The sequence below is a fragment of the Electrona antarctica genome, assembly GCF_951216825.1.
Source record: "Electrona antarctica genome assembly, chromosome: 12".
In the NCBI taxonomy this organism is placed as follows: domain Eukaryota; kingdom Metazoa; phylum Chordata; class Actinopteri; order Myctophiformes; family Myctophidae; genus Electrona; species Electrona antarctica.
Window position 1 is genome coordinate 51,097,863 of NC_136793.1, and position 14,809 is coordinate 51,112,671.

The following is a 14,809-nucleotide window of genomic DNA, read 5'->3' on the forward strand; positions in this document are numbered from 1 at the left end:
TTTCCAAATGCTTCCGTCATACTGTCTGGAGCAACGGAAGCTCTAAGTAAAATATAAAGCGGAAGTGGAGCCTCCTCCCCACTTCCGTTCCGTCTTTACAGTCGTGCAAATTCATCCTAATATATATCAAAAACAGCTAGGCATATACAGCTTGCTGCTTAGCAGAAATGGAAATAAAAAATAAGCTCTAAAGATATTTTAAAATATATTTTCGTGAACGGAAATTGCAGCTTCCTTACTCGGATTTCGAAGTGTCTGCAGACAGCGGAGGCGCACATAGTGCACACGCTTTGGTTTTATGTGCACACACAGTTGGTTTTGTCGAAAATGTGTTTTGGCAGGCCTTGACGCCGTCGCAATGCCTGATTTTACACTTGGTTGCACTCTGAAAATAGCCAATCTACAAGCTCACAACGCGTCGCGTCTGAACACTGTCATTGTCTGACTCCTGTATATGCATCATTTTATGAGGGGCGCTATGCCCTCCTGTGTCCAGCTTTGAGGGTTTGTGCAAACACAAACTGTGTGTGTTCTATGGCAGCTCAAACAAAAATACTCATAACTCGCTCAAATCTGGACGGATTTACAAAGGGATTGGTTTATTACAAACGTTGTCAACGTGGCTATGATTCCGATGCTTATCTGCTTAATGTTATTTTTAAGGAGGGCTAGCCCAGATTTTGTCCCCACACGTCTCAAGATTTGCCATTGACCACAGTAGGAGAATTACGGTCAAATGTCCGCAAAATGTTGTCCCCGCCCGTCTCAAGATTTGCCATTGACGATGAACGGAGAAATGACGTCAGAATTCCGCTAAATATGATGTAAATTAAACATCAAAACATTAAACGCCATTGACATTGAAAGGAAAATGTACGTCATATGTAAACGAGCAAATCAGCCAACCAATCACAGGCAACAGGCATTCTGATTGGCCAATGGCCAGTATGAGATGATTCATGATGATGTATGATGATAATTCCGCTAAATATGACGTAAATTAAACAATAAACGCCATTGAAGGGAAAACTTACGTCATATGTAAACGAGCACATCGGCTAACCAATGACATGTTGGTGGGAGCGCTTGGCCAATTAAGGACCACCAACATTGATGTACGATGACAAGAGCGCCCATCATAACCTCACAGGTGTGATTTTTATATGAATGTCATATAAAAGCTTATATAAATGCACAGGTGAGCATGGTTGCTATGGTTAGTGTGTGACGTCACTGCACCACTTTTTTTCACCTTTTCGATATCGCCCCCCCCTAACGCCAGCCAACCCAGCCTAAAAGGGACGGCCCTTCCGAGATCCTCTCAGCATGGTGCGAGTGGGATGCCACGTTGTTTCCAAACCCACCATCGCTTACAGAATCTCCGTTTCCTCCTCCTCAGTTTCAATCCACGGCCAGCTTCGTTGCTTGGCAACCAACGCTACATACAGGGTTATCCTCCTCCGGAGGCCCCGATTGGACAAGGGACGGTGACGTCACGCGGCCTGGCTGGGCTCAGCGTGATCTAGTATGAGAGTGGCGACACTAGCGCTGACTCCCATTGTATCATTGGAATGCGGAGCTGCTCGTACATTCTATCTCAATGGGATAGTTCCATCGTTTGGAACTATAGCCCATAGCACCGCGCATTGTGGCGAGATCAAAGCGTGTCACGACTCTCTTCTTCTACGGTTGCGGCCGGGCCTCGTCGGAGGACTGACAATCTGCCCTCTGGGGCCATGAGTTGGAGGGGATTTAGGTTTATTTTAGTTTTAAGTTTATTATTCATTGGGATTCATGAACTGCTATCGTAATTGTGCATTTTATAACATTGTTCTATTATAATTATAATACAACAGGCATTTTCGTTTCGTTCCATTTAAAGGTTTGTATTGTAATATTCTGACGGAGGGGATCCTAGGGATTAGGGTTCAAGAACTTGACAATGCCGGAGAAGCCACGCCAGTCGGCCCACATGAAGAAGCTCAAGGTGTGTGTGGCGACCTGCAATCGCGCAGACTATTCCAAACTGGCCCCAATAATGCTTGGGATCAAATCGGAGCCGGACGCGTTTGACCTGCGGGTGGCGGTCATGGGGTCCCATCTCATCGACGATTACGGATACACGTTCCGTGCGATAGAGCAGGACGGTTTTGCCGTCGACGCCAAGCTGCACACCATCGTGCGGGGGGAGGACGAGGCGGCCATGGCGGAGAGTGTGGGACTGTCCCTGGTCAAGCTGCCCGACCTCCTGCAGAGGCTCCGGCCGGATGTCCTGATCGTCCACGGGGACCGCTTCGACGCACTGGCGCTGGCGATCGCCGCTGCTATAATGAACGTCAGGATACTGCACCTGGAGGGAGGAGAGGTGAGCGGCGCCATCGACGACTCCATCCGCCACGCCGTCAGCAAGCTGGCCCACTACCACGCCTGTTGCACGGACACCGCCAAGCGGCGACTCGTCGCGATGTGTGAGGACCCCTCGCGCATCCTGATGGCCGGTTGCCCCTCCTACGACAAGCTTCTCTTGGCACGTGACCGAGACGACTACGCGGACACCATCAAACGCCACCTGGGAAGCGAGGTTCAGACACGTGGCTACATAGTCGCGCTGCAGCATCCCGTCACCACGGACATCCCGAACTCCGTAAAGCTCTATGGTTTGATGCTGGACGCTCTGCTGTCCTTCAACAAGAAGACGCTCCTTCTGTACCCCAACGTAGATGCCGGCAGTAAGGATATGGTGCGTCTGATCAGGGAGAAGGGCATCGAGAGACACGCCAACTTCAAGGTGGTGAAGCACGTGCTGTTCGATGATTTCGTCCAGCTGGTGTCTCGCGCCGGCTGCGTGATCGGAAACAGCAGCTGTGGCGTGAGAGAGGCCGGAGCCTTCGGAACGCCCGTCGTCAACCTGGGCACCAGACAGACCGGCAGAGAGACGGGCCAGAACGTTCTGCACCTGAAAAACGCCGACACCCACGGTGAGATCTACAGCGCACTGGAACGGCAGTTTGGAAAGAACTACGCCTGCTCTACGGTCTACGGCGACGGACGCGCGGTGGAACGCATCCTGGGGTTCCTGCGGAGCATCGATCTGGACGAGCCCCCGCGGAAGTCCTTCTGCTTCCCCCCCGCGGCCCGGGACACCCACAGTTCCCAGGACATGGACCCCATCCTGGAGAGACGCAGCGCTCTGGCCGTGGACCTGGGAGGGACCAACCTCCGAGTGGCCATCGTCAGCAATGATGGTACCATAGTGAGCAAGTGCACGCGCCCCAACCCCGAAAAGTACGAGGACAGGATCCAGCTCATACTGGTTTTGTGTAAAGAGGCCCTGGAGGAGGCTGACCGCCTCAAGTGTAAGATACTGGGAGTAGGCGTGTCCACGGGAGGGCTGGTCGACCACCAGAAGGGCGTGGTCCTCCACTCCACCGAGCTCATCCCGGACTGGTCGCCGGTGGACCTGCGGACCCTCGTCTCCAAGGAGCTGCACCTGCCCGTCTGGGTGGACAACGACGGAAACTGCGCCGCGCTGGCCGAGAGGACGTACGGACACGGCAAGGGAGTGGAGAGCTTTGTCTCCATCGTCACCGGAACGGGCATCGGAGGAGGCGTCGTCCAGCGCAACCAGTTGGTCCGCGGCAGCGCGCACTGCGCCGGAGAACTGGGTCACGTCAATGTGTCACTGCTGGACGACGGCCCCGAGTGCACGTGCGGCGGCCGAGGATGCGTGGAGGCCTACGCGTCCGGAATGGCCCTGCAGAGAGAGGCGGAGAGGCTGAAAGTGGGCGGGACGGAGCCACTCAACGCCGATCACCTCATTCGCGCTGCCAAGCAGGGCAACCCCAACGCCGTGGCTGTCCTCGACAAGGCCTCTAGGGCACTGGGCACGTGCATCGTCAATATCGTGCACATAGTCAACCCGTCCGTGGTGATCCTGTCCGGCGTGCTCGCCTCCCACTACCAGGGTCCAGTCCAACGCTTCGTCAACCAGAGGGCCCGTTGCTCCAGCACCAAGGTTCTCACCTCTGACCTGGACGAGCCCGCTTTACTAGGAGCTGCTAGCATGGTGTTTGGAGCGCAGAGCACTGGCTCAGTAGAAACACACTAGCATGGTGTTTGGAGCGCAGAGCACTGGCTCAGTAGAAACACACTAGCATGGTGTTTGGAGCGCAGAGCACTGGCTCAGTAGAAACACACTAGCATGGTGTTTGGAGCGCAGAGCACTGGCTCAGTAGAAACACACTAGCATGGTGTTTGGAGCGCAGAGCACTGGCTCAGTAGAAACACACTAGCATGGTGTTTGGAGTGCAGAGCACTGGCTCAGTAGAACAAAACACTTGTAGTGTGTGTTTATTATGACAGGATCACAAAGAAAAAGAATATGTTTCACAAAAGCTGTCCTCCTGGTGGCACTCTAAAAGGCAGCATTGAAAAATGCCACTTCCTCGGTCTAGTGGGAATGTGTGTGCACAATTTCATGGAAATCACACACCGTGTTCATGATTTGAGGCATTTTGTTCGAAACGGACTACTATATATTAGGAGAATTCCATGCTAGAAGGCTTTCTTACCTATATTTGTAGGTCCCCACCAAAGAGGTCCAGGTGTTATTTTGTGCAAAAGCGCATTATTGGCCATTTCCCCTACCATAAGCCCTCAATGAATTTATTTCCATCGCTCAATTTTTTTTTTTGCATATATCCTCTCTTCATAATGTAAATAGTATCCCAAGCGGCACACTTTCCCACTTTACCTTACCTATTTTGATGGAAATAAGCGAATTAGCACAAAAACCCAACCCCCATTGAGGGCTTAAATTAGGGGAAATAGCCAATAATGCACTTTTGCACAAAATAACACCTGGACCACTTTGGTGGGGTAACAACTACAAATAAAGGTAAGAAAGCCTTCTAGCATGGAATTCTCCTTTAAGGGACCAAGCAGTCCTGAAGGGTCTTGGTCCCTTATTGTTTTTGTCTGTTTTTTTCTTCTCCTTCCGCCAAAAATAGCAGTTCTGGCTGAACCATGCAGACGGTTTTCGTGAGACTCGGTAATATGGTAGAGGGCCATGCCAAACGGTGAGGATGCGAAGCCCACGACCATTGGCCCAAGGGTTGCGCTATAGCATTCAATTGAAAATGCAAACTTTGAACGTGCATAGCTCATGAACGTCGGCAATGAAACTTTGATACACATATGCGTCTCCTCATGCCGAACAAGTAACGTGCTCTCACTTTTGACCTCTGGCCTCTATCACCCGCCATTTTGAATTATATGAAAATCTGTTCAAATGTATCTCCTCCCAGGATCTTTGATCAAAATGCACAAACATTTCTACACATGAACTTCAGGCCTATACGGACAAGGGAATCTATAGTACTTTTTTTAAGTGAAAAATGAAGGTTTTATGAGCCAATGAAAATGGCTGTTAAAATTCTTCTTTTGCCCATAATACATACAGTACATGCATGCAGTGTCACAAGCTTATGAAACTTTACAGTATGGTAGAGGTTCATGCCAAATAGCTCTGAAACCAGCCTTAATCCAAATGGTCAAAGAGGGGCGTTCTAGCACTTTTTTGAAAATGAAACCTTTGAACAGGCATAACTCATGCCTCGTTTGGCCAAAAGTCATGGCACTTGTTTCCACATGTTCTTTGACTCATGGGGAACACATCTGTCACTTTGACCAGTAAGCTCCACCCTCAAATATTCCACCGTTTTGAGCAGTTTGAAAAATGCTTATACCGATTTTCTGCCTGGATCTTTGAGCGATTTGCGTCAAATGTTCTACACACAATCTATGGACCATTATCTGAAATCCCAGTTTAAGATAACTTTGTACGTGAAAAAATGTACAGCGACACACTGTAGAAATGGATGATGATCCCCAAAACCAGGACACACATAATTGTTATTAAAAACACTGAATGATTTTACTGTTTACAATGGAACAACTGATTGTGTCCAGATAGCTCAGTCAGTAGAGCTCTTGCCTTTGGACCACAAGATCATAAGTTCAAATATGGGCACCGCCAACTCAGTGTATGAGTAGCATGGCTTTGGCTTGGGTGCTGCAAGTCTGCTGGAAGTCCTGGGAATTGATGGTAGGCGTGGTGTTAATTATACTCAAATACAATTACAGCATTTGACAGCTTTAGTAATTGTTCATGCAGATTTTTTTATGAATACAAAAATGTATACAAAGCATACATTTTTGCATCTGCTCATTTCTATAAGTTTGAGTACTTAAAGTACATTTCAAGCTCCATAACAGCTGCTCCCATCATTTGATGAACCAGAGGCAAGTCTACACCCACAGACAACAATTAAGTCAAACTGAATTTGTACTTTTTATACTACCATTTGTTTTTAAACTTGAAACAAGCTCACATTACTTCTTTGGGAACATGGATAAACGAGCTTCCCACATTAACACCTTCATGTGGTGCAGCCAGCCTGTATCCCAGGTGGCCTCTATCCATTCAGCTATGACAACACTGCTTGTGTACAGAGGTAAGCATAGTGAGCTATTTTTGCTATTGAACAGACATCGAAGTACTTTATAGCCTATAGGATTTAATTGGTACTTCAAATGTTTGGAGTCATGACCTGAACTTGAACCGTTTAGTTTCCTGTCCTTGTAAACGGAACACTCAACTCCAATTGAGACCAGAGACAAAAGACATACACTCCACAATACTATGAGTTGAACATTTGAGGATGATACACAAAAGAATACTAACGTTTTATTGTTTGTTACCTTTTTCTTCTAATGTTAGAAATTTATAAAATAAAGAAAATAACATATTGGTTAAATAAATGTGCTGTGTTGTTTTCATTCTATTACAGTGTTCATATAACAATACCGTATTTAAACTAGGGCTGACCCAAAAAAAATCGATTAACCGGCGTTCGATGGGCACGGGACTCACTGAAATAACAAATCGACTATTCTATATTTTTTTTAAAGCAGCCCATTTTGGTCCGCCAGCCATGCTTACGCCTCGCAACGCCTCCTCCGTCCCCCCTCGTGTTAACAACAAGGAAGTCAACTGAACAAGTGCAGCTGCAGTCATGCCGTCCAGGAAAAATAAATCAAAAGTGTGGTTGCATTTTAAAATACCGTATTTGAATACGAGAGTGAAATTAACCGCTGGGAAAATCCCTAATTGTGCCATGCGTGCGCCTCCATTAAATTACGCTTTATTTCAGATAATTGTACGGCAAGAGAAAACAAAATGCTGTTCGTTTACACTTGACAGCGTGTGCTGTGCTGCTTTGGATTATATATATTTTATTTGATGGAGAGGTAACGTCTGTGTCAGGCGGCGTTTAAGAATTGTTGACTTGTTACGATCGGATGTTTCGCTGTTTTATTATAGGCCTAATTCATTGTGCGTCACTGCTGCTCATAAAGCCTTAAATGCATGAGGCTCTCTACTATTTATATTTGCATCTGATCTGCTATATCGTGTGGGTCAAGTGTAGATCGGCTATTTTCAGCAAGTGTAAAAACATTACATTACCAGTGTTGGGTAACTAACACTACGTAACTTAATATATTACGTAATATATTACCGGAATACGGTAACTTGTAATATAATACATTACTTAACAAAAAAATTGTAATATATTCTAAAAATCTTTCTGTATTACTGCATTACTTTCTGTATTACTTTCTGTCTGTCTGTCTCGTTGCCCGTGGCTCTGTCTTGTGACATTATGTGACAACTGCAGAAGTTAAAGAATTACGTATTTCCGCTCCCCACTAATAGTTCTCAGGTCTGGTGTTTGTCCTCTTTTTTTCTCAGTCGTGTTTTCAAATGGATTTGGCTAGGCGGCCGTTTGGCCTCGCCTTATTGTAGATACGCCACTGGTCTACGTAATGTATAATTTATAATTATACTAAATATTTAATTGTTCGATTTGAGCATTTAAAAAAAAGTAATATGTAATAGTAATATTAATATATTACTCTTGCTCAGACAGTAATATGTAATACAATATATTACTTGACAAATTAAGGTAATAAGAAATATATTCCAAATATAAAGTAATATACCCAACACTGGTCATTACGACGGCATCAAGGCACGCCAAAATACATTTTAGTTGACTAAATCAACTGCAGATTTAGTCAACTAAAAGCTTGTGATATTTAGTCGACTAAAACTAGACTAACACTAAAACATTCCAGGTGACTGCAATGTGACAACACTCACCATGGCCCCTTCGATCCCTGGAAATCCTTTTGTTCCCATCGGCCCTATTGCACCCTGTTAAAAGAAAGCAAGGACATTGGTGTCAGTGTCATTTTGAAACTGAAAGGACTCAAAATGTAATTTAGGAGATTATATAGCGTAACTTACTGCATCCCCTTTTGAACCAGATGGGCCATCATCACCTGGATGGCCCTGAGAACAATACAAAAATCACAACAAAAAAAATAAATCACATTCGTTTGAAGTGAAGGGCGCGCTTGCCTAACAGGGGGGGGGGGGGGGGGGGGGGGGGGGGGGGCGTCGCGTCCGTTTATCCGTCTGCCTTCTGTTAACGCCAGGGCTCCACCAGGCGCGTTGCGTCTCCGTCGCGTGCGTCAAAAAACGCACCGGTTCAATTTGAATGCAGCGTTAATGTCACGCAACGCGGGCAGTGGAGCCACCCTTCATTGATTAAAAAGGGAACATTCCCTGACGGAGACGCGACGCTGACGCGCCCGGTGGAGCCCCGGTGTAACCGAACTCCACACTCTGTTTGCACAAATCTCTCCATGCACAACACCTACTGCATGCCATAGTTAACACAACGCACTACCAATTGCATCCATGCAACTATTTAGCGTACCGTTTGCATTTGAATGAAATACTATGTTATTGCGCAACATTTCACTGTGATGCAAATTACATCACATTTCCGGCCCCTCCCCTTTTCACCACACACACACACACACACGCACACACGCACGCGGAAACAACGGTCGGACATGCTGTCGAACATGCGCTGCTCCCGTGCTTGCGGTTATGGTTAGGTTAGGGTTTGAGGTAGGTTGTCGTTCTAATGACAGTCGGACTCGGACCAATAGTATGTCGGAACTAAAGCATGTACCCATTTGTCCAACATACTAAGAGCTCGACAGCCAATAGTCCCACAACCAATAGTCCGGCACCCAAATAGTCAGACATGTCATTAGTCCGATGTTACTGACACACACAAACACAGGGCGCAGGCGTTTGTACATCGTAGTAAGAGTCCGACAGCCAATAGTCTGACAGCCAATAGTCTGACAGCCAATAGTCTGACAGACAATAGTCTGACAGCCAATAGTCTGACAGCCAATAGTCTGACAGACAATAGTCCGGCAACCCAATAGTCCGACGTTACTGCTCGCCCAGTATTCATAAGGTCCACACACACACTGCACTTGGACAACTGGGCACATGGGCACTTGGACAGCTGGCCACCAAAACCAACTGCATGGCCACTAGGGACATGTGGTCACCTGCACAACTGGCCACCTGGACGAGTGGCCACCTGGACGAGTGGGCGCCCAGACAACTGGCCACCTGGATGGCGTGGCGTGGCCATCCACCTGGATGGCGTGGCGTGGTGCTAGAGCGACTGCAGCGAGTTCTAGTCACTCTAAAGGCCCACGCATACTCCACTCAATCGCCGTTCTATAACCTACTCACAGCGGTGGTTGGAAAACTACAACATGACGTTACTGAGCCGCGGTGATAAGCCACTCACTTTTGTCTTCAATGTTTGTGTTTGCACAGTGTTTGCGTTTACACAAACCCTCAAAGCTAGACATAGGAGGGGGCTGGCGCCCCTCAAACACCGCACGCGTGTGAAGTGAGATCATGTCTCTTCATCCTGTTATTTCGAGGGGGCCATGATTCCTCAGCCTTATGTGTTCCCTCCTACTGTATGTTCCCTCGCTCAGTGCCGATGCCAGGCATACGCAACAGTACACACTGTGCAGACAGAGCCCCAATCAATTAGAGTAAGTAGCCGATCTGCATGAGGAAACGCGGTGCTCTCGTCGGGGGTGGGGTAATGGGTGGCAGCGTAGGGCATCCAAATGGTCAGCCCTCAGCTTGGGATTAGGGGTTAGGATGGGGGGTGTTAGGGTGTTAGGTTTGAGAGAACCATGGCTTGTGCGAGTAGTCTCACCTGGGGCCCTCGAGGTCCAGGCGATCCTCTCTCTCCTGGCAGTCCCGCCGGGCCCTAGTGGGGATTACAGGAGGAAACACAATGACCATGGGTTGCCTGGTGGGTTCGACATCCACTGCATGCAGCATCTTGCTGCCGACGTTTCGACTGATCACTGATCGGTCGTTCAGTGTAATAAAAATCACGCCCGTGTGAACTGAGTGGTGCAAGGTCTTATATAGCCTGATCAGCTATGTCAGTGACGTCACACACCAACCATAGCAACCATGCTCACCTGTGCACGGACACGTACAGGTACACAAATAGATACAGACAAAGATGGTTGTTGGAGTGGTTTGCACCACTCAAAAAAAAGGTCAAATGGGGGACATACCGCAGGGCCTCGATGACCTCGTCGACCAGCTGGTCCTGGATCTCCCTACGAAGGGTGCAGGAAACAATGTTAAAACACTTCCAGTGTGGCCCAGGCGGTGGCGTAACCGTCTGGGCACCCGACTGGTAATCCAGTCGCAGTGTGCCGCGGGTTCGACTCCCGAGCCCGACACGGCCTTTACTGCATGTCTTCCCCCATCTCTCTCCCGTTTCCTGTCAGCCTACGGTCTGTCCCTTCAAAAACCAATAAAAGGCATAAGCCGCAAAAAAATATCTTAAAAAAAAAAACACTTCCAGTGCGCCGGAATCTTTCAAAATGAAGGCGCTAGAGTGCCCAGCAGATGAGGCAGATTTGACTCTGAAAAGGCCCCGCCTTCCATTACCCCCCCCCCCAAAGCCGGGAGGCATAATCTCCCATTACTACCTCGCGCTGACACAAAGTTGGTTAAGTCAGAAAGGAGGACAGAACATTGGCGTTTTGATCAAAACCATGGAGAGCGACGTAGATTTAGAGTAAAGAGAACCGTAAACAAGGAAGTGAGCGGCAGTGCGCATGCGCAACACATGTCTAGGATCACTGAAGAAGGCATGGCCCAGCAAAAGAGATCCCGTTTTATATCATTAAAAAGACCCTATAAGACATCCCCAGACGTGTGGGGGACGTGTTGGGCACACAACGTGTTAAACAAGGATGGTGTGATCTGATGCAAGTGGTGCCCTTGTGGGTTATTATTTCACCCATTTCAGCCAATATGCAATATGTAAAACAACAACATGACATGATGGTATACATGCTGTAGTGTAACTGTAAACTAAAGAGTTGGCCGATCGGTGGATAATATCTTCAGTGTCATGAGACTCTTCATACGGACTCACCTCGGACCCGTTGGCCCCCTGTGGTCCAATCATGCCGGTGGTCCCTGGAGCGCCCTGGATATTCACACATGAAAGAGCAGTGGTGGCAAAAGTACTCAATTGTTTTACTTAAGTAAAAGTACAAATACTGCAATTTAGAAGTACTTCGTTACAGGTAAAAGTACGGAATTGAAAACGTACTTGAGTAAAAGTACAAAAGTATCAGAATCAAAATGTACTTAAAGTACTAAAAGTAAAAGTACTCATATTGCAGAATGCCCCATTTCACAGGTTCAAAATGAGTACAAAATCTATTGAAAATAGCCGTTCTACAAGCTCACAATGCATCACAACGCGACGCATTGTGACGCATTCTGTCCGCATTCTGATGCATTCTGTCCGTAGATCGGCTATTTTCAAATTGCCAAAATGTATAGCATTGAAGTGGTTAATGTATGTTATCTAATCAAAATTAAAATCTCCAAAGTAACCAGTAACTAAAAATCTCAAATAATTGTAGTGAAGTAAAAGTAAAAATGTTGTCCCTGAGATGTAGTGGAGTAAAAGTATTGGAAGTACAAATACCTCAAAATTAAAAGTACTTACACCCCTGTGAAAGATACAACCACATGAACACTATTCTTAGCCTGGTTTCCAGCTTGATTCGCTGCGTTCCGTGAATTTGTTTTGTCACTCAAGCATAGCAAAAACAAATCACGGAACGTAGCGAATCCGGCTGGAAACCTGGCTACCCTCTTCTGGCCATGTAGTAGTAACTGAACATTAAACCTGGCTACCCTCTTCTGGCCATGTAGTAGTAACTGAACATTAAACCTGGCTACCCTCTTCTGGCCATGTCATAGTAACTGAACATTAAACCTGGCTACCCTCTTCTGGCCATGTAGTAGTAACTGAACATTAAACCTGGCTACCCTCTTCTGGCCATGTCATAGTAACTGAACATTAAACCTGGCTACCCTCTTCTGGCCATGTCATAGTAACTGAACATTAAACCTGGCTACCCTCTTCTGGCCATGTAGTAGTAACTGAACATTAAACCTGGCTACCCTCTTCTGGCCATGTAGTAGTAACTGAACATTAAACCTGGCTACCCTCTTCTGGCCATGTCATAGTAACTGAACATTAAACCTGGCTACCCTCTTCTGGCCATGTCATAGTAACTGAACATTAAACCTGGCTACCCTCTTCTGGCCATGTAGTAGTAACTGAACATTAAACCTGGCTACCCTCTTCTGGCCATGTAGTAGTAACTGAACATTAAACCTGGCTACCCTCTTCTGGCCATGTAGTAGTAACTGAACATTAAACCTGGCTACCCTCTTCTGGCCATGTAGTAGTAACTGAACATTAAACCTGGCTACCCTCTTCTGGCCATGTCATAGTAACTGAACATTAAACCTGGCTACCCTCTTCTGGCCATGTCATAGTAACTGAACATTAAACCTGGCTACCCTCTTCTGGCCATGTAGTAGTAACTGAACATTAAACCTGGCTACCCTCTTCTGGCCATGTAGTAGTAACTGAACATTAAACCTGGCTACCCTCTTCTGGCCATGTAGTAGTAACTGAACATTAAACCTGGCTACCCTCTTCTGGCCATGTAGTAGTAACTGAACATTAAACCTGGCTACCCTCTTCTGGCCATGTCATAGTAACTGAACATTAAACCTGGCTACCCTCTTCTGGCCATGTAGTAGTAACTGAACATTAAACCTGGCTACCCTCTTCTGGCCATGTAGTAGTAACTGAACATTAAACCTGGCTACCCTCTTCTGGCCATGTCATAGTAACTGAACATTAAACCTGGCTACCCTCTTCTGGCCATGTAGTAGTAACTGAACATTAAACCTGGCTACCCTCTTCTGGCCATGTAGTAGTAACTGAACATTAAACCTGGCTACCCTCTTCTGGCCATGTAGTAGTAACTGAACATTAAACCTGGCTACCCTCTTCTGGCCATGTAGTAGTAACTGAACATTAAACCTGGCTACCCTCTTCTGGCCATGTCATAGTAACTGAACATTAAACCTGGCTACCCTCTTCTGGCCATGTAGTAGTAACTGAACATTAAACCTGGCTACCCTCTTCTGGCCATGTAGTAGTAACTGAACATTAAACCTGGCTACCCTCTTCTGGCCATGTAATAGTAACTGAACATTACTAGTAATGACGATATGTTTTAGTGTCGAGAGGATTAGAGGTAATGCTCCTATGTATACATGTATGTAGTCTGGCACCACTGCCGTATCAGGCACAAGTAGTCATTACGTCATTTGCTGGGACGGTGCATACGCATCGACTAGCGAAACTAGTACTTGCGCGCTCTGCTTGTGCAAGTAACTAGAACTGCACTCTGTCGAGTGCCTACTTGCTTGCAGCTAGCAGAGCGTGCAAGTACTATATGTCGATCAGTGTCGGGTGGATTCAAGGAAATGCCTCTATGTATATGTATATGTAATTTGTAAATTGATTAGCGGTATACTGTGGTTTCTTTGCGCCCCGTTTGATGCGTATGTATCGTAGCAGCATATGACGTCAGGGTATAACTGGTATAACTAGCTCTCAATGATGACGTAATAAAGATGTGGATTAAAGGACCCAATGCCAGGGTGTAATTGGTTTTCGATGGTGACGTAAGGACGATATGTTTTAGTGTCGGGATGATTAAAGGTAATGCCCCCATGTATACATGTATGTAATCTGACAGACTGACACCACTGCCATATCAAGCACAAGTAGTCATTACTCATACGCATGAGTGACGGCTTTCGATGGTGACGTATATGTCGATCAGTGTCGGGTGGATTAAAGGAAATGCCTCTATGTATATGTATATGTAATTTGTAAGTTGATTAGCGGTATACTGTGGTTACTTTGCGTATGCCCCGTTTGATGCGTATATTCGTAGCAGCATATGACGTCAGGGTATAACTGGTACAACTAGCTCTCAATGATGACGTAATAAAGATGTGGGTTAAAGGACCCAATGCCAGGGTGTAATTGGTTTTCAATGGTGACGTAATGACGATATGTTTTAGTGTCGGGAGGATTAAAGGTAACGCCCCCATGTATACATGTATGTAATCTGACACCACTGCCATATCAAGCACAAGTAGTCATTACGTCATACGCTGGCATAGCGCATACACATCAAGCGGCGACATGCACATCGAAGCACTGGACGAAAACTATTACTTGCTGTGCTTGCGCAAGTAATAAGGGTAAATAAGTGAGTAAATAAGTAGTAAATAAGTAAATAAGTGACGCTACAGCGTTATCTCCTCGTCTCTTCTCACCACGGGGCAGTCAGTGGTTGAAAAAGTACTCAATTGTTTTACTTAAAGATGGAGTGATTTCTTTTCAACCCTAAAACATGATCATCAGGT

The 14,809-nt window shown here is 46.5% G+C and overlaps 2 protein-coding genes across 4 annotated transcripts in view; one reads left to right on the forward strand and one right to left on the reverse strand.

Moving 5' to 3' along the window:
* Positions 1-14,809, reverse strand: part of LOC306934678 (uncharacterized protein) — a 190,021-nt gene that overhangs the window by 58,884 nt on the left and 116,328 nt on the right. For all 3 annotated transcript variants that reach the window (XM_079517349.1, XM_079517350.1, XM_079517348.1), the window contains 5 exons: positions 11,424-11,477; positions 10,549-10,593; positions 10,176-10,229; positions 8,372-8,416; positions 8,225-8,278 (listed from right to left, as the gene is read on the reverse strand). In XM_079517349.1, coding sequence (XP_079373475.1) covers positions 8,225-8,278; positions 8,372-8,416; positions 10,176-10,229; positions 10,549-10,593; positions 11,424-11,477 — 252 coding nt within the window. The remainder of the gene's footprint in view (positions 1-8,224; positions 8,279-8,371; positions 8,417-10,175; positions 10,230-10,548; positions 10,594-11,423; positions 11,478-14,809) is intronic.
* LOC306933674 (bifunctional UDP-N-acetylglucosamine 2-epimerase/N-acetylmannosamine kinase-like) lies at positions 1,943-4,108 on the forward strand (the record flags this gene model as incomplete). The annotated part of the gene is made up of 1 exon (XM_079515984.1): positions 1,943-4,108. One exon carries the CDS (start codon positions 1,943-1,945, stop codon positions 4,106-4,108), a length of 2,166 nt encoding a protein of 721 aa, XP_079372110.1.